General features: G+C 45.0%; 1 protein-coding gene across 1 annotated transcript in view; it reads left to right on the forward strand.

Moving 5' to 3' along the window:
• The window catches only part of RTN1 (reticulon 1), a 118,638-nt gene that overhangs the window by 42,742 nt on the left and 52,003 nt on the right, over window positions 1–23,893 (forward strand). Inside the window, exon 2 of the mRNA XM_026850119.1 lies at window positions 22,269–23,006. Within this exon, the coding sequence (XP_026705920.1) occupies window positions 22,269–23,006 (738 nt within the window). The remainder of the gene's footprint in view (window positions 1–22,268; window positions 23,007–23,893) is intronic.

The following is a 23,893-nucleotide window of genomic DNA, read 5'->3' on the forward strand; positions in this document are numbered from 1 at the left end:
TTGCTACTTTCCACAAACCTGGGGGTGTTCTCTGTATTGTGCAGTGCTTGAGCTTTTTGCCTGCAACCTCTGTATTTTCTTCGCTGAACTGTTAGCTTTTTAGCTGACTTTCTTGGTAGTGTTGCTAGTGACTTGGTGACACTTAGAAATGCATTTTCCAATTTAATTGTTCGGACAAAGCCTGTAATTGGCTGATTGTCCTGTCCTGCAATTAGCAGAGATGCAGCATCGATTCAGTGCAGGCCTTCCTGAGGCTGAGCTAAAAGTGCAGTGTGGCTCTGCTCGCAAGCCGAAATTGCTCTCCTTGTTTAATAATGTCTATGAGAGGATTCCCATCACTGAGCACAGGCTTCCTGTCAGCCTGTGTGCTGTTTGGATCATCCCAGAGGGTCTTGTAGCTAGAATGTGTCTTTGTACCATTTCTGGGGTAATTCCTGTAGAAACTTATTAATTCCTCCCCTGTTTTGTTCCTGTAGGGGATGGAGATAACCTGACTGAAAGCTTCAGCTGAGTAGGAGCAGTTCAGATTGGCTTAATGGAATTTTCAGTTAGGACTCAAATATGTGACTACCTGAAAACCTGAGATTTCCTTCCTAAAAATCACTGTAGGTAAAAATAGTTCATAGCAGACCTTGGCTCTGTTTGCTGCAATCATGCAGCTGAGTGTGGTGAGCAGTTTAGGTATATGGAGAGTGGCCCATAATCAGCTAAATACTGTGCTCCTACAGAGACACCCAAGCCTATAGCATCTGCCTTTTTATGTTAGAGACCTGCTGGTTAGGGTAGCTCTGCACAAAATATATCTCCAGCATGTCTGCTCTGCAAGCGGAGACCATGAGGGCTGCTGCTTTGGAGGACAGTATAGATGAAATGATACTGTGACTAGTTCTTTATTTACAGCTTCTCAGAGCGCAGCAGACAACATGTAATTAGAGCAATTGGCTCTGATGTTAGAGAAGGAGAGGACAACCTTGTTGATCAGTGTGTCAGAAAGGCAAGTAAGTACATGTCTGATGTGCTCTAGAAAGACGAGATGATGCTTTTGGGGAGGGAAACAGGATGTATTTGCATCTTGCTTTCATTACAGATGGAAGAGAAAATACTGCATTAATGGGAAGGTATTGAACAGCCACTAACTGAAGCTTTTTAAGCTGAAAGGGTTAGGAAGAGAATTGGCCAGAGAGATTTTTGGGAATGGGGAATGCTAAATTTGAACCCACTCTGAAACACAGAAGGCAGAAGGGACTGGGGAATAAAGCAAACATGGTGGTGGTACTTGTAAATGAAGCGCCGTTAGCCTGCAGTCAAAAGGAGAGAATGCTCTGGCAACCCACAGAGGAGGTCACAAACTTGCTCTGAATTTTTGCAAGTTATCCCTACCTGAGTTGTGCCCTTAATCATGTAGAGAAAGAGCTGCCTCTGGTCTGGGGTCAGTTCTCACGGGTTCACATCCTGATGGCTGTGTTGCTGTGCTTAGCTGGTTTGCAGCTACTGCATTTAGCAGATCTGTACTTGGCTGGCTGCTTCTGCAGGCTTCTTGTTTAGGAATTGTCAGTGCCAGAGGTGGTATTGAACACAAAGACCAGTAGATGCCTTGGAGTATGAGGTTAATTGAAAACATTATGTTGATGCTCCCAGTGATCTCTGGAGCGGGGGGGCAATGAAAATGAAAAAAAAAAAAATTTAAAAAAAGTTTTTATTGTGGCCCACTAGGTGAAGAAATAGCCAGAGGGCTGAGATAACCTGAGAGCAAGAAAGTTCTTTGGGAGTGCTGGGAACTGGAGAAGAAAGAGCCTCAGTAGGATTGATTTATAGGCAGTAAAGACCTCAGTTCAGCTTGTGAGTCAGAGATTTTTCTGTTTATTATGTCTTAGGAAAGCATGGGCTTATATTCTGGCTACTCCTGTGTTTTATGTTAAACATGCAATTAAGAAGTCTAAATAAGAACCCATGGGCTCTGCAGAAGTAAGCAAGTTGGTGCAATCAAATCTACAGAGGTGGAAACTCTAGCACAAAGGCTGGAAGCAAGAGCAGGGCAACACAGACTAAGGACTGCAGCCCGTGTCCACCTGATCTTCCAGCCAGAGGTGCCACAAAACACTGAAGGCATCCTGGGGTCTGAGTTCAGCATTTAACCTGTCCCAAGTTAAATAGATGGGGAAAATGGGCTTCAATTCCATGGTTTGAAGTGCTGAAATCCAGGGATGGTGATAAAATAGGCAGCACTCTGAAGATGAGTGTAGTGGGACGGGGAGATTGCAAGTAAGTCCAGAGTTTAGGTGCCCAGCAGAACTGAGGGCCTGATTTCCAATTGTCTGTTCCCTGGATCTCATCAGGGTGCTGAAGTGACTCCCCTGGACGTGGTCCAGGCTGCTTTAGCACCTCCTGGAGTGTGGGACATAAAAGCTGGCAAGAAACACAGCCCACAGCTTGCTGGTTATGATACCATGCTGGGTGATGGCAGCTGCTGTTGGCTTGAATCTGGATATGGACTGGGGATTTTGTCATGAGTGCTGGTTGAGATACTGTCCAGTGTGATAGTTTATCCTGAGGTGTATTTAACAATCTGACCGGGAATGTTACGCTGATCCCCTTTGCCCTCTGATGCAAGTGGGATAGAAGGAAGTAGGGGTAGGGGGGTTGTCTGCAATCCCAGTGCAACAGCGATGGGCTCCCAGGATCTCCAGACAGGCAGTGAAGGTGACAGTAGGCGATGTCCCCTTGGGATGAATGTCCCCCTCTAAACCGTGCAGAGGTGTGTGGGTGCATGCAGCTCTGTTGGAGGGCCAGGGGCCAGGCAGGCAGCCCCCACTCTGCCTCTGTTCTGTGTCCTCCTTGCCTGAGAGCTAGCAGAGGTGACTTCTCTGCGTGCCTGAGGAGATGATGCTGGGGTTGCTGGGCCCTTCCCTGCAAATTAGGCCTGTGGCTTTGCCAGAAATGACATCATTTGTTAAGCAGATTTCTTCATTAGGAAGCTTTCTAATCTCAGACGTGAGCGACACGTCTCCCTCAGCGACAGAAACCCTCCCCACCCTGCAATCACTGAGGAAGCTGAGCTGCATTTCCAGTCTCTGCAGTACGCTTTGCTTATTTATCATTCATGGCATCATGTTTGTTTTATGACAAATGAACTTAATCACGATTTTCACAGTGGAATACACAGGAAAATACCCAGGATAACCATAGCTGCAGGTATAGAAAACCAAACTTAATTTAGAAAGGATATACTGTAACAGTCTAAGCAGCTGAAGAATTGAATTAATCTAATAAAAAGACTCAGCTATATATAATTCTTCATGCTGGAACAATAGCCTCATGAGATAGGATAGTGCTCAGATTCTACATTAAACTTTTTTCATTTATGCTTAATGCTGAACCAAATCATTATTTGTTGCTGAAAAGTGCATTTGGGTGTTGGGAATATGTTTCTTCCCCAATGTTGCAAAGTGGAGGAGGATAGGAATTGCAGATCATTTATTAATGCTCTGCTCCATTGTGGTCTTAATCTCAAACAGATGGGCCGGGATGCTCTGGCTAAAATTCAGTGTGAACATGCTGACTTGCACAGAGCTTTCCATTTCAAGTATGGTGATGGAGGGACTGGACCAGGGCACAGAGTGTGATGGTCATCCAGAAATGTGATTCCAGAAATTTTAGAGGCTGAGAGTTAATCAATTCTGCTTGGGAGAAAAAGTGGTATGCATGTAGGTGTGTGTACACACATACACATGCATACTTAAGGATATGCTTTGGAGTATAGTTTGGGTTTGATTCTTTGGTATAGTATTTGCTGTGTGGCCATGCTTGCCGGGGAAGCTCTGATAACTGCTTGCTTGATCCTGACAGTGCTGTATGCTTCCAATTTCTATATCATTTTTGACGCTCATCAGTTTTGTTTTTTTTCCTTGCATGATACCAGAGCAACAGAAATTATGATGGTTGAACTAAGAACAATTCTTCAGAAACTAACCTACTGCTATCAGTGTATCTTCATGCTACTCTAGCCAAATAAAGTAATGGTGTTATCTGTCTGCACCACGCTAAAATGGATTTCTGTGTATAGAAACATTGTTAAAGAGTGTCTTAAAGTACATGGCACTAAAGAAGAATTTAGGACAGAAAATAGAAGAAACTTCCCAGAGTGTGGCACCAGGCATCATAGACTCTCCATGAGATTTAGTGTCAGGGTATGGAGAGCTTTCCTTAGGAGAATAGAGACAGTAATTTGTTCAGTCTAGCAAAATAAAAGCTCCAAGGGAATGAGATTGCTTCCTATAAATATTTTCAAGGGGCAAAAGCCAATGCTGACAGAAGAACTAATGGATGTAGGTTGGTGATGGATAAATCTAGGCTGGAAATTTAGGAGACTCCTATACACCAGAGCAGTCACGTCATGGGCCAGTTTTCTAATGGGTCTAAGGAGTCAAAAGTCAAATTGCTTTTTGAGATGAGGTTGGTGTCCTGAAAATGGCCCTTGTGACAGTGTTCACCATCGGAGAAGGGGATGGCTCTTAGTGATCCAAACATTCCCCACTTACAGTTTTACATTCTGTTGAAAACTGTTTCTTTTTCCCGTGAAGTGTCATTAGAATGTGTTGGAAAGCAGCAGGCTACCATGTGACTGAGCAGCTTGGCTCCAAAATCGTGACTCCTTGTTTTAAAGGTGTAGCTAGAGATAAATGGGATGGCCTTGTCTCATTTAATGACACACAAAAAATACGCAGTTGAGAAGCAAGGTCATGGAGAAGCAAAGTCACGAGTAAACAGGGTTTTGTTTCTGCATTGCCCACATGGATTTGCATGGGATGGATGACAGAGGAGTACCACAGGAGAGGCTGATTCCCATCTGGACACTTTTGTATTCTCCATTTTCTGCATCTGCATGATCCATTGAATTCACCCAGAACATGCTGCTCCAACCCTCAAGCAGCACTTCTGCACCTTCAAAGCCTCTCTCTCTGGCTGAGCCACAGCCCTGCCTGGAGCTCAGCACTGCTGCTTCTGCATTTCCACCCAGCTTCACCCTCCTGACATCCCCCTGTATCTCTGGCACACTTCTTTGGCCATGGGACACTGCCCAACCTGCTAAGTTTGTTAAAGCCATCTCTGCTACAGTCAGGACCTCTGTGGCTCTTATCCCAGAGACTTTGGGAATGGATCAGAATTGGGAAACCTATCAATTTTAAAGGAAGAATCTGTATCTTCTGAAAGAGCAGTGAAGGGATTTGGGAGCCTCACATCAATTTAATGAGTATAAATTGTGCAGGCACTCAGTCTGATGTGCATTACAGATATTTTTAGTGTTTGGACTCTCAGGAGGCTGCGTCTCTGTCATCCCAACTGCTATAAGAAGCAATTGCATAGTCAGATTGCAGATGGACAAAAGTCTCATTTTGTTTTTATCTCTCATAAAAGTGAAGCCTCCAATGCCGTCTTATAAAATGTATCAGTCCTACTTCATACACTTCCAGGTGAATAAGGTAGCATAATTTAGATAATCAGTAAAATATAGCCAAGAAGGGAAGGAACATGGGGGTAAACAGATAAAGATGCTTGTGTAAGTACTGCCAAACCTTGTTTTAGCTCCTCTCTCAGCTCATGGCTGTCCACAGCCACCTCCCAAGGAGGGGAACAGATGCTTTTCAAAGCAGGCTGAATGTACTGATTAGTATGGTCAAAATCCATGTGGCCTGGGGGGGAGGGGATAGAAATGGCTTTGGGCATCTCCATGCAGCACCAGTCTCCCAAAGTGGAGTTAGAGCAGCCTTGAGGCAGGGCAAGTTATGTCAGCCTTGGGCAGCTCCAAGGGGAAGAAACTGGAGCTGATCTTTGGTCTGATTCAATCCCTGCCTGCCTTGTTGTCCTACCCAAAAAGGGATGAGTGGCTTTTACAAACTTCTGGGATAACTTGTATAACTTGTATAACTGGATAAATTGACCTCAGCTGATGCTTATAGTGAGGGGCAGAGCAGCTGTAATATTCAGGGAACAGGACACAACAGCTTATTTGACTGATTTAAGCACAGAGATGACACTGGGGGGAAGGCTTAGCCTTAAATCAGCACATTTCTGCCTTAAACTAATCCCCTCCCTGCCCAGTGTTTCATGATGCAGCCATGTTAGCCAGCAATATCCCAGCCCTGCTGATGAGGATTGCAGCAGAGAGCAAAGCCTCCTGCCTCCCTGCTCCCTCCAGTATCAGATCTGCACCACTCAAGGGCCTCACACCTGATGTGGAACAAAAATAGCATCGAACTGCTGAACCTGTTGCAGGCTGTTGTCTAGCAGACTGGTGCAGAGGGCATGGGATGGCCATGGTGCAAGAAGGAGCATGGTCCAGGCAGCAGGACCTGCACAACAGCTCACGTGTTGGCCACGTTCCTTTGCCTTTGTGTACATGTTGCTCCAGACTGGAAAAGCTTCTTCCATGAAGGAAGGCAGGTAAAATGCCTGAGCCATGCAGGGCTCGTGGCTACCACCCCCTCGTTCACTCCCAAACATTCTCCTCTTCGGGGCTGTGTGCGCATCTGAGAATAGCTCCTTGCCACAGCCTCCTCTGCAGGAACGGAGTTATTTATTCATAGGCATTGGGTTTGCTCTGATAGTCTTTCTGAATTTATTCTAAAAAGAGATTCTCCTTGTGCCTAGCCCTTCCTCCAAAATGGAAGTGAGAAAAGCTCCTAGTGTGTTTTTGTATGTGGTTAAAAATAGTGTCCCAGAAATATATGATGGATAAACATGAATGAGGGAAGTGTAGATCAAATGTAGTAACCTTCAGACTGTACATACAGACAGGTATGTGTGTCTATCCTAGCACTTCTAAAAATTTCTCCTCTCTCTTCTCACCCAGTTTATATATCATCCTCTGCTTTCTTCTCTACTTCTCTTGCCCTTTGTTCCCATGACTTTGTTTTAATTCTTCTGCATCACTCTTCATTTAATTCTCACTCTGCTCTGCCTATTCCTCTCTGTCTACATCAGTGTCCTTTACCCTCTGCTTTCCACCCCTCTCCCACACACACCTCATCTTTTTCCTCTCTCTCAATACCTTTCCTTGTTCTTAGCACTGAGGTCTTCTCCCTGCTCTACCTCTTGTCTCTGCACCCTTTTTGCTTCATTTCTCACCTGTTTCCTTCTCATCATCGCAACCCAAAATCTGTTGGGGATTCTCTGCCCACGTAGTTGGTGGGGCAGGCAGATGCCAAAGATCTCTGGTGCTACAGACCTGTCCAAAACCTACGTGTGAGGTTAAAAGCTGACTTGAGATCTAGCTGAAAGATGCAGAGACTGGGTAAACTGAGCTGGGGGATTAAGCATGTTGCATCAAGGAGACCATCCTGATTAGGATGTGGTTAGCCATTTCTGCTCTCTCCCTTGAAGACCAATCTGACCTTGGTCTGCAGCTTGGGTGAGACCCACCTGGAGATACACTGAGACAGGATCCACACAAGAGATGAAGGTTCTCGATCCTCAAAAGCAGAGGGTTGACCTGGGTTACCAGCACAGCCTTTGGCTTGGGAAATGGGATGGCAGCCCAGGGAGGTGTTTTATTGCATCCTGGGTGTGCAAACTGAAACATCACACCAGCATGGCTGTTTACACTTGTCATCTTGGTCAAAAGCCGGCATAAAATCCTTAAGCCTTTTTATGATGTGTTTAAGTGGATGAAAACACTAAAAATGAAGAGCCTGCCCATATGTTGTGAGTGCCTTACGGTGACAGACCTGAATGTTTATCCACGTGAAGGCCCTTTCATACTGCAAAACAGTGTTAAATGGCTTCAGGGTAAGTAGAAGTCGAGCCAGTAAGGGTATAAATAGCCTGTTGGAAATACTCTTCATGCAGTCTCCCATCTCAAATTTCCCTTCTTTCTCCTGTTTCCAGTTTTTAAAGGAGGAAAATTAGTTATTGTCTTTGGGCTATTTCAGATGAGGCTGGGAGCCGTGTGGACCTCAGAAGCCGTTTTTGTGTTATAAGCCCACAGCTGATGTGGACATCTGCTGGCCTCATGGGCAGTAAGAGATGCAGCACCCAAGCCATGTGGCATTTGGATGAGAAGACAAAACTTCCCAAAATTTCTAATTCATTGGGGAAAACCATAGCCTGATAAATTAGTTGTTTTTAACTGCTGAAACCCAGTTTTCCTCTTGGAAGAGGAGTTTAGTGGAAGAATGCAGTGACTTGTGTTTTATATCAAGGTGCACCCTGGTTCTTCCTCAGTCCAGTTGTCTCTGTCTGTCCTTAGCCCTGTACTGGCTTAATTTCATGTTTTCTAAGGAATGTGCACTGTTCCAACATTTAACATAAAAAGCATTGGTGATTCTTTTTAGTAAAAGGCAAATGTTCAGGAAGATCTACTGCAAAATTTAATCTCTGCAGGGTTATACTCTAAATTCCTTTGAACAATGGAGAGGAAAGGGGGTCTGATTTTCCGTGTTTGCTCGGGCTAACAAAAACACACATTGCCTGCATTTAAATTAGACTGTAGCTTGTTCATCCACTTTTAAAAAATGTATAAGCAAGTTGGCTGTGAAGAAGCAGCTTCAAACAGCAACTGCTTTGAACAAGCAGCTGGGCTGGTTGGAAGTGGGGTGCACTTTGCTTTTTGCACTCCACAGCTCAGTGCTGCAACTGGTAGCACTGGGGAAAGATGGTTAACCCACCACCTAGATCATCTACTGTTGGGAGCTGTGAGGAATGGAAAGCTGTGCAGGCAAAGATGGCTCTTGCCCCTGCTGCACAACTCCTTCCAATCAATGGGATTTTGGGACAGTGATTTCTAATAATACTCAATAGGATGTTACCATAGCAACTATACGATGCAATGAATAATCTCATGGGCTCAGATCCAAAACTCTGGGAGCTAAGATGGGTCTGAGCGCAGTTTAGGACTGCCTGTGAACTTTGGTTGCGCAGGTGCTGTGCTTCTCTGACTCTGAAGTGAGCCTCAGCCTGTTAGGCGTGGCCGGTGCAGGGTAGGGAAAATGAAGGCCACCCTGCAGTGTCCCCCTGCATGAGCCACATTGAACATCCTTCCACGAGGGACCCTGATGCACAGCATTTCCCTTTGAAATTCAAAGTTTGCTGTAAACCAGATCTGACATTTAGCTTCAGGTCAAATTAAATTGATTTGACCTGGAATGATTTTTATTGGTTTGTTTTTGTGTTTCACTTTTAAAAAAACCCTAAATCTGTTGCAGCTCAGTTCCAAGCAGAATTGCTTCCCTTTAATTTTCTCTCTTGCCAAACTTCATCTGATGTGCTAATGTACAAGAGGCTGTCAACACTGGTGCCAGAAAAAGACATCTGGAAGGCACCTTCCCAGGGCAGAGCTGGAGTTCATTCCCGGCTAAGGCCCATCCAGATGTGCTGTAATGGAGAGATGAGATAGGGGCATGCCCTATGCTCCCTATTCCGCTCCTCTGCCCTTTTCCATCAAGAAATACACCTTGACGTGTAGCCTAATTTTATATCCTGACTTCAAGCCATTGGTCTTTTTCCTCCCATCCTCTAAGACTGTGACTAATTCTCTCCACTTATACTGGTACCTTGAGAGTATTAATAGACTGTGATCCTGCGCTCCCCCTCCCTTCCCCCTTCCATACACTATAAACGTATCTCTGTTATTCCCTCCTCCAGACTGGTCCCAGGTGTCCTGCTCTCCAGTACTTACACCACCAGCATCTTCAGTAGTTTCTCTGCATCTTTCTGTGCTTTTTCTAAATGAAGAAAACAAACCACAAAAATACCTTGGCTCCTGGTTTATCTGTGCCAGAAGACAAGCTACAGATAAACAGTGGGAATCTCTTCTCCCTGCCCTGCCAATCCCTGTATGGGACCTTTGTTTTACATTTCAGGGTTAGTCCGTGAGCTCTTATTTCTTCTGCTGTCTGTTCATGGGCTGCCTCTCGCCTCCATTCATGTCCTGCTTGGGTACTTTAGTCTGCAGCACTGCCTGCACCCTTGCACTCTGGGCTTCTGCCCAGGGAAAATATGCTGCATCCCTGAGCATGGTGACATCTGCAGATGCTTTTACACTGCCCTGTCTGAAGTTTTTAATGCGATGAATGATTAGTCGGTATCTGAAGAATGCCATCATGTGAAGAACTCACTTTGGGATATCTTAGTGTCTTAATTGCCTTGTTAACACTTTGTCCATTTGACTGATTTCCTGTTATTTAATGTGTGGGGTTTTTTTTAAGGACAACCTAATACTTGATCTTAGCTAGTAGTCATGTTCTTCCAAATACCCTCTGGCTCACTCACTGTAGTAGGCTCTCAAAATGGGCTTTTCTGGGAGGACATAATGCTTTGTTTGCCCTGAAGTTCTCTAGATGTTCCCTTCTAGTCTCTTTGAAAACACATCAGAAAAACTGCTTGCCATATTTGCTTTTTCTCTTTAGACATCTTTATTATTTTGGCACAAACCTGTAGGTGAATCAGCAGTATGTGCAGGGAAGTCCTGTCCATAACTTGATCTAGAAGCTGCTTTCTTCTCAGATGAAGCATTCTACCTGGTTTATCTGCTGGAGTGGAAAGGTTCATGATCATAGCTGCAAGTCTGACTGTCATGTAGCTGGCCTCCAAATGTAGTTCATGCTAGAGCCTAAAGCAGGAGAGCTGCTGTGGAGGTCATGTATTTGTCCTGTCTCTCTAAGCAGGAGCACCTCTACTCATAGCATTCAAGTTAGCTGTGTAACTGCTCTTAAAAACCTTTGGTATTTAGGATCTGAAACCCCTCCGAGCTGCATAGGAAACTATTTCAGTGTTCTCTGCCTCTTCTAAGGTCAGGATGGCAGCAAAGTCAGAGATTTTTAGGTTTGGTGTCTTAGATATTTCACTAAGGGAAGGGACATTTTTTGGAGGAAAACAGACCTCCCTGTAATGGAAAAGCCGTTTTCATTGCAGCTTTTAATAGCAATCTTCTAACAGATGTGGGTGAGGCAGTGGTATGCAATAACCACGTCACAAGAACAGCTTCAGCAGCACCGTTGGCACATGGTTGGGAGATCGGGCAGAGGAGGGGAACTCCTGCCTTCCACTGCAGTTCCACAGTTACCTGGAAGCTGACCCTTCCCATGCAACAGAGACTCTAGGAAAGCTGCACAAGGCATCATGATCTGGGTAATTATCCCCAGCTTTTCACTAACGAAGCCAAACACCAGGCTGTGCTGCTGAACGCAGAGAGAAGTGCCTGTCAGTGAAGTTGGTCCTGGCGCTGCTGTCAAGCTGCTGCCCCCCTCCTGCTTTAATAACACACAGTATTTCCAGCAAATGGTGGGTTTGAATTAAAGTTGCTCTGCCACAACCTCAAAAGCTTTCTGTAGTGCAGCCTCTGCTGTCTTTAAATCTGCAGAAGACTGTGATTTAGCCACCAACTTTGACTGCAGGGAGCTGAGTCCCCTTGCAAACAGCAGAGGTGTGACTTTGCCTTGGCTTTCCTCTGCTCTTCCAGAAAAGCCACATTCAGCCTCTGCCTGCCCTAAATCAAAGCAATTGCCCCTATCCCTGCCCCACTGGCTACATCAGGACAGAAGAGGGCCAGAGCCAAAGATACCCGTGTCTGAGGTTCTCTTATCCCAGAAAAGAGTGGGTGAGTCAGTAGTGCTGCCTGTGGGGCTGCCTGCATGGTGTGCAGGTACAGAGTGGAGAGGAGCTGCTCCCTTCCCCTCAGCTTGGGGGTGACATCCAAAGTATCTGTGAAAAGTGCTCAAAGACAAGCCAGCCTGTTGACCAGGCCCCAGCTTACCACAGAGGTCCCATATCACCCCTCCAAACCTTCATGTTTTGCAAATGAAAAGAGAGCTGCCAAGTAAGAAAGGAGCAGGAGCTTCTCCTGGGCTTCCAGGGAGGGTGATGGTCAAACTAACCTGTGCTCCTCGAAATCTTAATTATGCCTCCACTCAGAGTACAGACTTCAGACTTGCTGGCTGGTCTCCTGGGTGGGCGAATATTTTTGGCGTCACGTATTCACAGTCCGGAGATGGAGGGGTTTGTAGTTGTATTGGTTCTTCACTAAAGTAGAGAGATGGGTGGGATAAATCTCTAAAAAAGTCCTTTGGGGAAGTGAGATGTCTGGGGAGGATTTTTTCTGCCTCCGCTTAGAGTAAACTCATCTTTTGCAGAAGAAGAGACATAGTGGCAGGTAAATAAAGGAGAGACCTTGAAGGCAAGGACATTTCTAACATTAGTTATAGCACATATGGCCCAATCCTCCTTAAGCAGAAGCTGGAGCCAGCAGGTTGATGCTGATTTATGACTGCAGTGGCTCTGCCCCACATTCTGCACTACTTTGAGAGGTTTAACTTTTAATATACTTTTTAAAACTTTTTGATTGACTTTCAGATGCACCCTTGGTGCTCCCACCTTCTAGAACTAGAGAGAAATCACTTTACATGCAAAGAAGCCACATTAGTGCTTAGGTTGGAGCCTGCTGCCTCACCTGCTTCAGCAGAACCTCCCAGTTGCTTTATTTTTTTAAATTTGTTTTTTTCTAAAATCTTTTTTGATGCTGTGCATATTTCCCCTCCTTGATGTTACATATTCTGGATCCTACTCAAAGCTATACAGGGTCTTTTCTACTGATGTTTCTATTGCTGCCAATAAAGATAGATACCAGGAACCAGCATATGCCGGTCCTCTGGCCTTTCAGGCACAGGTCATGTTGCGATGGGAAAATACTGGGTGAGAAGGGAGTTAGATGGAGATTTCTGAGCTCTGTCTCTGCCTGCATCAGCCTCATGCCACTGTATCCTCTCTGACCTAGATTTTCCTGCTGTCCCTTGGGCATTAGATTTGATCCTGATTTGTGGCCAGTAATGCCTTGTCTTCAGACACTGTTTGTTGGCTTCCAGAGCCTCGTACTTCCTTCCCTAGTGACAGTTTTATGCAGGTGTAACTCTAGTGTCTTTGGAGTCACTCCTGATTTACCCCAGCCCTCAGTGCCTGACAGCTGGTTTTCTCCCTGAATTACCATGCCTGACACATTGCTGTAGGTGTTATGCATTGTCACAAAATTAATTTTCCTCTCGAGAGCCCTCAGTGATTTCAACTGAACTTCATTGCAATTGTTGCTTTGTCTCTCCGGAAGATTCATGCCGCTGGGGTAGCTTCAACCCTGGGGGATGGGGAGCCAAGCCCAAGTGCAAGGCGACACTCATCCTTTTTTCTCATTTTTTAATAGCCCATAAAAATAGTCAGATGGCATAGAGAAAAGTCAGCAGTCTCTCCAGATGTGTATCAGACACTCATTCAAAGACTCGTATTTCAGCAGAAGCCTTTCTCCAATGCTGGCTTTTACCCCGCTGCTGGTGAGCCCCTTCTTCCCTGGTGTGGAAGAACCTGAAGCTGTAGGGCAATGATTTCTGTCCCGGGTTTATCACAGCATCAAAAGTGGCTGGCACTGGCATTTTTCTCTTTTCCAGGCTAAGTCTGGATCTGCATCTGCATGGCTGTGGATTTTAAAAGTAATGGGGATGCAGCAAAGGTCAGGCTGGATGTGCAGGAGGTGGCTGTGGCAGAGCCCTGGGATGGAGGCTGGGCAGGGGAAGACAGTATTGAAAGACAAGCTGGTTTAAGTTTGGAGAGTGACCAACTGCGTTGTAGCAGTCTGGGGGTAAAAACAGTGAATAGCTGAAGTTCCTAAATCATGTTTGAAATGTAACTTAGGTATTTTACAATTTACTGATGAATGAGACTTAGCCAAACACATCCAGATTTTGTGAGATATTTTGGTGTCTAGTTCTCTAAGGGGAGTTGAGCCCCATTTTAAGTCATTAAAAAGCATGATTTAGGTGCTAATTCACTTAGTACTTGGAGTATTTTTGCCATGGGACTTGCTGGAGTTTGATCGTTCCAGGGGCAATGTGACTACAGTGAAATAAGAATGAATTATTCTCATAAGCAGGGTTTAATTGTCCCTAGCAAAGTGCATTTGATAGCACTTAAGCCAGTACCATAGTGTCACTGAACCCTACCAAAGAGTCATGTTACTCCTATCACAGGAGTGAAAACCTGCTTTTTTCCTGCACCATATTTTTGTTAAAACTTATAAAAGATATTTGCATCCTTTTTTGATAATTTTGAAAATCTGCAGCTGCACTTCTAGCAGGAGCATCTGCAACTTTATGCACATTTTAAACAGTTTTTGTGTTCCTCTCAGGACTCTTTTTTTTCAGCGTTCATGATTTTTCATGCCGTCTGAAGCAGTGGGGAGGACTGTCTTGGACCTTATACCAGGGTTTTACTTGCCAGGTCAAATTGGAGCTCTCTGAGACTATTTATTGAAGCAGAAAGCCTGGAGGGCATGTGGGGGTGGGAAGTGCTGAATCATTTACTGTGGGTTCACTTTGCACACTGGCTGGTTGGCTTTGGGGGATCTGCTGAGCATCCCCTGTCACATTCTGTGAGCTCTGTGTATGTCCATGGGAGCTGAGGATATTCAGCATCGTCAAACCAAGCTCCACTCCTCTGCTTGGTTTCGCTTGGTCTGGGGTGTACTGCCACACCCACAGTGCCTACTCAGCAGCAGCAAAAAGGTGGACCCCGCTATCTTTTCGGAGTGGTGCTGGCAGGGAGACAATAGCTGTTGTGGTGCAGAGCCAGCGGCAAAAAGAAAAGATTCTGTTAATAGCCTGCTGGGATGACAGTGCTAGCAGCGCAGTGCGTCCTGTGTTCTCCAGAGTGGATCTGTCTTAATCTTATTAAACGCTCATCAGTGTTTCCTACACATCCCTCCCGCAGACAGGGCTGTAGCACTCAGCAGCTGAGCCGGGGCATGATCTGTGCCTGTCCAGTTTTTGGAAGAAACTAGAAGTTGGCTGGGGCAACAGGAGAACCCCCCAGGCAGGGTCTTGGGAAGCCACATGGAAGAACCATGCTTCGGTGTAACATGAGGGTGACCTGACGCTGGCTGCAGTGGGGATTGTCTCAACCAGATAGCCCCCGAACTGAAGCTTCCAAAAGTGTTAGGGCCTTCAGAGTTTGGATCCTGACAGCAATTTGTCTCCCCTTTCCAGCCTCTGTGCTTACGAGGAGGTGGTGGGTTGATAAAGGATGCTCATCCTCAGCCACCGAGGTTTTGGCACCTTGGATCCCTGTGGACCCCATATATTTACCACATGGAGGACTGAAATGGAGGAGCCCTGGAACTGGAAGCTGCAATGCCTGCTTACAATAGACAGCTAAAGCACTGAGGCTGGAGGCTGTACTAACTCTTATCCTCTGCAAATTTACCTGGAGGAGGGGTTTTACATGCATCAAAGCATATAATTAACTTGTTTGACTTTAGGCCTTGCGTTCCATCTGAGATGAGATGAATCAGAAGTCACAGCAATGAAGTCCGTGGGGTAACTGTTGTGTAAACAGATTTAAACCTGTTTTTTCCATCCTGTCCTTTTGCCCTCCTACCTGTGCAGGAGACAGCACCTGCCTCTCTGCATAGCAGTGTTTCCTCTGGCTTCTGTGAGATCTCAAGGGGAAGGATGAATAACTTGCACAGCTGATGCACTGACTCACTCCTGTCCCCAGGAGCTAAGGCATGGAGCTGTCAGCTGCTCTGAGACAGCGGGAAGCAGCCACCTTGCTGCTCTGTGTTTCCCTAACATGTTGGAGACCCATACAGAGAACCAGAGGGAAATAATAATAGAATAGAAGCATGTATCCTTCCAACACATCCAGTTTTCTTATAGCATCTATTGGGTAAAGGAATCCCAGAATTACTGGCCATTCATATTTGCAAATGCTGTGACTCGATGAGTTATATTTTTCCTGCAGTCAGGATCATGAGAGTCCTGGAAGAAAAGAAGTTGCTAACCTGTAAAGTGGGTTTGCAAATCCTGAGCTAAAACAAAGAGCACCATCTCCTGGCAGCTGGGAATAGCTGGCATTGCTGCCAGGGATGCACGCCTAGTTGCAGATCTCTTGCAAGCAGCTTGCTGCTCTCTGCATGTAACCTATAGCATCTGGAGGTGGGGTAGCTCAGGGCTGACAGCTGGCCCTGGCTATCGAGAAAGGCTAATTCAGGGGAGACCAAGAGCTGATTTAGTGGTATTATCCACAGCATGGTGATGCCTGGGCTTGGCATGAGGGTCATCAGGGTCTCAGTCATCGTGGTTTCATGCTCTACTTGAGTTGGCACACAAGTGCTCAAGTACTTTTGAGGTTTGCAATGGATATTGAAGTGTCTTGGGTTAGAAAATTCATGGAGGAGGGTCTTGCAAAATTGAGGGCACGGCTCCCAAGTGGTACACTCATTCATGGGGGTAGCCAGCATACTTCGAAGCACTGTGTGATTTGATATGGGGCTGAGAGATGCCTCTGCCACTCGTGCAATCTGCCCTTGCTGCTGCCAGGAGGGGTGCTAGCAAAAGACATTTGGAAATTCATGGAGTGTTGCTTGGTCTGAATTGAAGAAGATAGGGTGTGCTTTAAATTTGGAGATAGACTTGGGACTGCTGGTCCATGTGGGTACTGTAAAGAGATGTGGAAAAGTGATAGAAACACTGAACATCTGTATAAAGATGTATATGACTACAGATTATAAAGATGTATATGACTAGAGATGAGAACATAGTAAGGTAGTATAATGTGATTTTTAAAAAGGAGGGCAACGGAGTTGGGAAACTAAAAAGAAGCAATGAAACATCATGTATCAGGGTCAAAAGAATAGGAAATAAGAAAAATAAGAAAAGGTATTTCCATTTTTTTCTCCTTTTTAAGGATAAGTTAGGAATATAAAGAAGCCAAGGTCAAGCACAGGCTTTTGGCTAGTGGCTGATGACAAAATTCTAAATTTGGTACAGAAAAGGCAGGACTGCTTAATAGTTACTTTGTTGTGTATTTGGAAGAAAGCAGGAAGATACATCTACCTGATGGTCATGGATGAACAATAAAAGTGAAGGAGAGGCTGGAACATAATCTACTGATGTAGGCTGAGAAACACAGTCTGTGCTGGTCATCAGAGAGGACCCTGAGCTGTGCTTTGATCTCCAGATGCAGATATTTAGGTGGTAGCAAGGTTTGGGCAATGGGACTCTCCTGCATCACTGTCAGTTACAATGGGATGGCATGATGGCTCCTTGGGTTGAGACAGTCTTGCTATGAAATCAGCCTTTCTAGCCGAGGTAGTAATTATAAAATGAAAAGCTTGACAAAGTGTTCAGCTACCTCCTTGGGCCTTTAAGACAATATGATATCTTTTTAAGAGCCAGGCTTTAGTCTGAATGCTGAAAGAAGGTCACTACATATCCCTGAGCTCTGCAGTGCCTTTGGGAGTCTTGAATCAGAGCAGAGATGCTGTGTTGGAAAATGCTTGTCACTCAGTTTTGGCTTCTTTGTTAGCTAAAATCTCTGAGTGACACCTGAAGGGCCAACTCCCACCTGGGAGTGACACGTGGCCTGAGAGATTCACTAGCATCACTTGGGGCCAGCCAGACAAGAGTACTCCCCTTGTTTATGGGACTTTGCTCATTATTATCTCTAATCCATAAGTTACCACAGGTCGGGGGCTGTCCAAACAGGACAAGGTGGACCTTGTCACCAGGAGGCTGTGATCTGCATGGACACAGGAGAGAGCTGGGGAGACTCTGCTGGGAGCCAGCAGCCCTGCAGCACTGGGGTAGCCAGTAACAACTCCTGAGGCTCAGTATCCAAAGCAAAAGTCAGAGCTTGCTCACACTATTCTGCTTCTGTGTGAAAAGGTTGCTGAAACCTTGATTCCTCCAGTTGCAACCAAAGATCCTTCCTCTTCTCACTGCAGCTCCAGGCTTGTAAAAATAGCATCATCTAATTAAAGATTAGTTCCCCCCTCCTCTTCTGAAAAAATTAATGATTCTGAAGATTCACTGACACACAATAAATACTGAACCTCACATTGCGGGGTTGCCAACAGTTCTGTAGAACTGAAATTTTGTGTCCTTCTGTGTCAGTCTGTGCCATTGAAGGTCACCAGAGTTGTATGTGAAGGTTAAGACAGACAGGTTAACATGAAAGCTGGTTATTTTATTGAAAATTGAATACAGTATTCTGAAGTGATAATTTTAAGAAGACTCTAGTTTGGAAAAAAACCCTCAGTTGTACTTAATTTAGCTCTTTTTCTTGTCTGTTTTTCTCAGCTAACTTTGTTTCCTCTTCCAGTGTGCTGCAGCAGTTCAGCTTGCATTGATCCAAATTGGGCTTCAGCTGCCTTTCTTAAATTAAGAGTTACTCTGCATGGAACCAATGATTTCTAAATTATTTCCTGTGTCAATTGCTAAATAGCTCTAAATCCAGTGCTGTAGGAGGGGATTTCTGGAGCATTCACTTACTTATTCTGAGGAAACAAAACAGTCATTTTCAAATTTTTTTTTTCCTTTACAGTTGATGAAAACACATGTAGCTTGCTGAGCATCTCAGCTGTGCTCAAATGATTGAATCAGACCCATTACTTCTTAGCTGGTCGCAGGAAGTGAAATTATTTCCCGAGGGCTCGTATTACATCAAAGTATGACTGCTGCTCTCAGGCACTGAATAGCTTTGCTTTACCTGAATTGGCAGGCAAGTTTTTGGGCACATTTGAAGGAAATCCAGATTAAAAAAACCCAACCCTTTGTAACAAGGGCAAATTCAGATCTGATACTGCCATCAGTTACCAGTGCTATTCAAGGCTTCTCCTTCCCACGGATATTGAACTAAATAAACTTAAAGTCAGAGAGGGCATTGCTTAATCACCAGACTCTGAATACACTATTCTTCAGCAAAAATCTGCTCAGCTATTATAGGTTTCCATGTCTTTAATAGCCAACCTAATAGCTGATAGATTCACACTTCCCAAATAAGAGGCAGTTTTACCAATGGCTTTAAATCATTCCCTGTGGAAATAGACAGTTGCATTAAATCCTAGTAATTAGGCAATTTCAGCTGTCTTCAGTGCTTCTGACTCTGCAGTTGTCTTGAGAGTTGGGATCCCTCTATGTCCTCCTAAAGTGAATCCTCTCTCTACTCACACATGCGCATAGACATGCTCACATACCCTTTAACTCTTTGTCTTCCTGCTGAACCCCAGTAAGAAATACATTTTCTGGTTTCATCGATATTTGCAAAACCACTGCAGAAAAAAAAAAAAAAAAAGGGTTTGTGATCAACATTCAGTCCATTTTAAATCAGCTCTTGTGTTAACAGCTGCTTCAGCACTGGTTTTGAACTGTTTGAAAATGTGATGTTACTGCAATGACTGTTTCAGGGTTATTTTTTTCTTTCTGCTGATAACGTAAAGAACAGGATTATATTTTCCCAGGCCCTCTTTATCAGAGTGGCTCTCCTGAGAGCCCTCCTGGCTTGGTGTAACTCCTGCTATGAAGCATCTGACACAAATGCATTAGAAACCCTTTCACTGCTCTATTGATCAGCATTACTAAGTGCTGTAAATGCATGTGCATCTGGCTCACATATACTGTGGACAAAGGAGAAATGAAAGCTGCAAACAGAATCCATAAATATTGGTTTGATGGTGACTTCAATCTCCTCTGACTATGTTTGTTCTCCCTCTTTATTAGCAATAGTGGGATATTTGTAGAAATGGATTTTTGCTCACTGATGGTGGTGTGACTGTATTTTTTATGAGCACCCAGAGCAGAAAGTATTGCACAGCCATCTTGAGCTGGTCCAAAGCCACTCAGAATCAATGGGACTTTTCTAGTGAATTCGGTGGGCTTTGGATCAGGCCCAGCAGGCACTGAGGAATCATCTAATGAAAGAACAGCCCTGAAACCCCATGATTTAGACAGCCACTCACCCAGCACAAATAGTAAATTACAAACAGCAGATACTGGCAGCAACAGGCATGAATAGTCTGTAGTCAGCAATTCACAGCCTGAAATATGTTGGCATAAACAATGCATCAGATAATTCCAGCTAACCAACACATTTGTGAAAATCTCAGCCTGTTTATGGATAATTTTCAAAAAGGCAAGTTCAGCAAGAAAAATATTTGCAAGAAAACCTATCCCTCTCTGCTTACTGATCATTTAGAAATATTTTTTGGGTATGAGCTACCCTTGCGAGGCACTGGATGACCTCAGGTAGGACCTGATGTGGGTGCTGGGCAGCCCAGCTTAGCCCTTATTCTGCTTTGGCTTCACTGTGGTTTTCTGCTTAGGGTCTGTTCTCACGTACCTTTGCTGATGAGACTGAGTCATTTGGAGAAGTGAGAATGAGAGCTGCCTGCAGAGTTACAAAAGGATAGTGCAACCCAGAGTGAGCTGGTGGGAAAATGGAAGGTGAAATTTAGAGTAGGTAAACATAAAGTTACATAGCTGGAGAGGAAAAAAAGCTCCCAAATTCATGTGTGCAGGAAAAATCTCCACAGTGACCCTCATCACTTGAAACATGATCTTGACTTGATCATAAATATTTCTATGAGAAGTTTTACGCAGTTCTCTGTAGCAGTGAGAAGAGCTGGGAATGACTGGGAATGGTGATGATAATTTTCCACCTGCTATCTACAGCATCTCTTGCTCTGTGCTCTTGTATGGCAAAGGCAGCTGCCACGAATCCCTGGCCATGGGCTCTTGGGGTACAGGGATGGAGCGGCTGTCAGTATCATGTGTGCGGTAGCAGATTAGTGGTGAGGGCTGGCGGAGGAGCCACAGCACCCAAAGTCAGTGAGGATGGACACACAGGAGCAGGTAGCATAGGTAGGCTGAAAAGCAAGGTGTGGCACTTTTGGGTTGCTTTTTCCTTATGCTACTGGGTTTCCCCTTGTAAAAAAGGAGGAGCATGCCATTCCCACCCGAAAGGCAGTCCAGGAAAGAGAAGTTGCTTGCAAGTCATCTGAGTGATGAAGACCACTGAGCGATGCAAAAATCTGGTGTGGGAAATGGTCCTTCTGCCTTTATGCAGGGCTTGGGTTGTGCACATCAAATCCACTGAAGTTGTGCAGTACAGTAAATCCTGTAGCTACATGCTGAACATTGATAAAGGGAAAAAAAAATTGCTTCAGGGCTCACTAAATGAGCTGCACGTGCCTAATGCATGGAGAGCTGTGGGAAAAAATAGTTGTGATGGTATTTAGAGATGATATCATTATGTATGTGCAAGGAGAAAGAAAATAACCAAATGCAAGTAGCTCAGGAGCTTTCACACTGATATTTCCCAGCTTCTGTCTTTGAAGCTGCAGCAATGTCCCTTTAATATTATTGTTAAGTTTGCATTTTGCGTGGTAGCCCAGGACACGGCAAGTGTGGAGCAGGTCAGGAGCTCCACATCCCTTGCAGGGTGATGAGCAGGGGTCGGAGAAAGCCAGCCAGCCTCCGTGATGCAGCATGCGTCAGCGCACAAGCAGTTAACGGGCTACCGCCCTCCTATAGGCACCAGCTCCTACAGACAGTATCTTTGTTCCTTTACATCCCCGTTCCCTCAGGCCCTATAAAAATTTGTCTTCCCACTTCCCTCATGGGGGATCTTGCTGTTCCCATCATCGAGCTGTGCTTTATATTAATGCTGCAAATAGAGAGTGACCACTGTTTGTAGTTTAATTAGCATCATCCCCAGGAACTTAAAGCATGACAGAGGGAATTAGAGGCGGTGTATGAAAATGATGCATGGATGTGGGTAGAGGTTTAACCACTTTCATGCCGGCATGCTCGGTAGATGATGCACACAGGATACAGCTTTCTGGGCATGTGGAAATCACTAAGTGAGGATGTTTAGTCTCTGCCCTGGTGTTTCACAAATCTAGGGTGGCTAATCTTAAAAGAGAAAATGAAATCTAAAGCTGTCTAACACTTTTTCCATCTTAATTTCTGTCCAGCAGAATTTTTCTCTTAATGAAAGTTTCTTTAAGGTGAAACACCTCCATTTCTCTGTATAAAGAAACAAAAAATCTTTTTGGTCAGGATTATTTTTGTATTGGACGTTAGATTTTTTTTTTTTTAAAGGATATTGGATGGTGAGGCCCTGAGTCAGATTGTGAGGGAGGTTGTGGGATTGCCATCACTGGACATTTTTATGCACAGGCTAGGCAAATGTTGGCAGGGAACTCTTAGCAGCTATCAGGATCGTTACAGCTATTTTAAGATTAAACAGCAGCTGGAGGCCTTGTCTGACAGATGTGCCATTATGTTGCCCAAAGGTATGGTAAGAGGCAGTCCCAAAGAGCCTGAAAACAAAGCCATGCCTGGTGCACAAACCAAATCTAAAATTGACAGGGAGCAAGTACAGCTTTGCAGAAAGATCAGTGCCTGCAGGCACTTGTCTCTTCGCTGTGCATCATTTTTCTATCTTTGTTTTAGGTGTCACAACTTCGTCACACCTCTTTGACTATGGATCCACAGCCAACGGCGGTGACAACTCCTTCTACACCTCTCTGATCTCGGACGTCCACTACACCACCCCACGGGATTCCACCTATTTCATGGGTATTTATCAGCAGGAAAATAGCCCCATTCCCTGCTCAGGCAGCACAGAGGGGTTTAATACGCTGGGGCATCCTGTTCAAGATATAACTGGTTTTGAGTCCCGTGGCTTGTTTAGCTCAGATTCGGGGATAGAGATGACTCCTGCAGAATCTACTGAAGTTGATAAAACCTTAGCAGATCCCATGAAAGCAGAAGCTTATAAATACATGGACATAAGTAGATCAGAAGAAATAAAATACCAAGAAAAACATGACCCTGACTCAGAAGATGAGAGCCCAGGACTTATCGATAAGTACCGGGGAGTACCCACTAGGTCCAGCCACATTGCTGAACCTCAGCAGACGGCTTCAGAGAGCGTGAAGGCAGCCAAAGAGCAAGACTCACTTAAAGACACAAGGTTTGGAGATCAGCACAGTGCTTCTGTGGTTACAGCCCCTGTCAAGATCACGCTCACTGAGATAGAAAGCGCCCGGGAAGCTGCCAGCAGAGAGTCAAGCCCAACTCAGCCAGAGACTGGCTTGAAGCCAAGCCATGAGGTGGTACCGACAGTGACGGTGTCGGAGCCTGAAGATGACAGCCCGGGGTCTGTCACGCCACCATCCTCCGGTACGGGTAATATCAGTGCATGGCATTGGGCTTTTTTGGTAACCAGAGTGGTTGCAATTGTAGGCCTGCGTGTTGGGAAATTACTATGGGTTTGTGGGGTGGGTCTGAGGGGGTGTGAGCAGACATTCACCAGTCTCCACGCTGGAGGTGTTTCTGCTCTGCTCGGGCACCCCTTTGTGTTGCCAAACCGAAGGGGGATGCGAACCCTGCTGCCCATCACTCACACACCGCTCAGGGTGGGCTGCCCTTTCTCTGTTAGTAGAGGGGAAGACAGGACTGGGGATCCACTGAAATAAGTTGCCTAGAGCCTCTCAGGACATGGCTGGGGTCAGGCTTTGCCCATGGGGATCTCTCAGAGGGGAAGTTGTGACCTGGCAGGTGTCATTGAGGGAATCATCAGCCAAGCAATGATTTGGGCTGAATCCCAGTGATTTTGGGGTCTCCTGGTCACCTGGCTGTCTGTACACCCCAGGGGAAATGAAGTGTGTGGGACCAAGGCACTGCAAATGTCTGGGTTTGTTTTTTTAAATTTTAATGGCTGTTTTAACACCTGTTTGCTCCTGCAGAGAATGAGGTTAAATTGTTAAAAATAAGTGCTGTTTCCAAGTGAAAGTGCTGTTTTTAGAAAGTGCTGAGGATGGAAATGCTGTCACCTCATTTACAAAGGGGAATGGAGGGACAAAGGGCCAGTCTCTTTTAAAGGCTCCTGATTTCTTTTCAGGAGGCATCAAAATCCCATGTTTATACATTTTCTTATTGTCTCATTACTGCAGTAGTACATAATATCTATTCCTCATTTTCCCTATTATACACTGCTAAAATATGAAAGTAGTATCATATTTTAAAAAGGAATAAAGTTCTGTGACAGGAAACAGAATTTTCAGACTTGAAAT

The sequence above is a fragment of the Athene cunicularia genome (assembly GCF_003259725.1).
Source record: "Athene cunicularia isolate RWA chromosome 5 unlocalized genomic scaffold, athCun1 chr5_part1, whole genome shotgun sequence".
Classification (NCBI taxonomy): domain Eukaryota; kingdom Metazoa; phylum Chordata; class Aves; order Strigiformes; family Strigidae; genus Athene; species Athene cunicularia.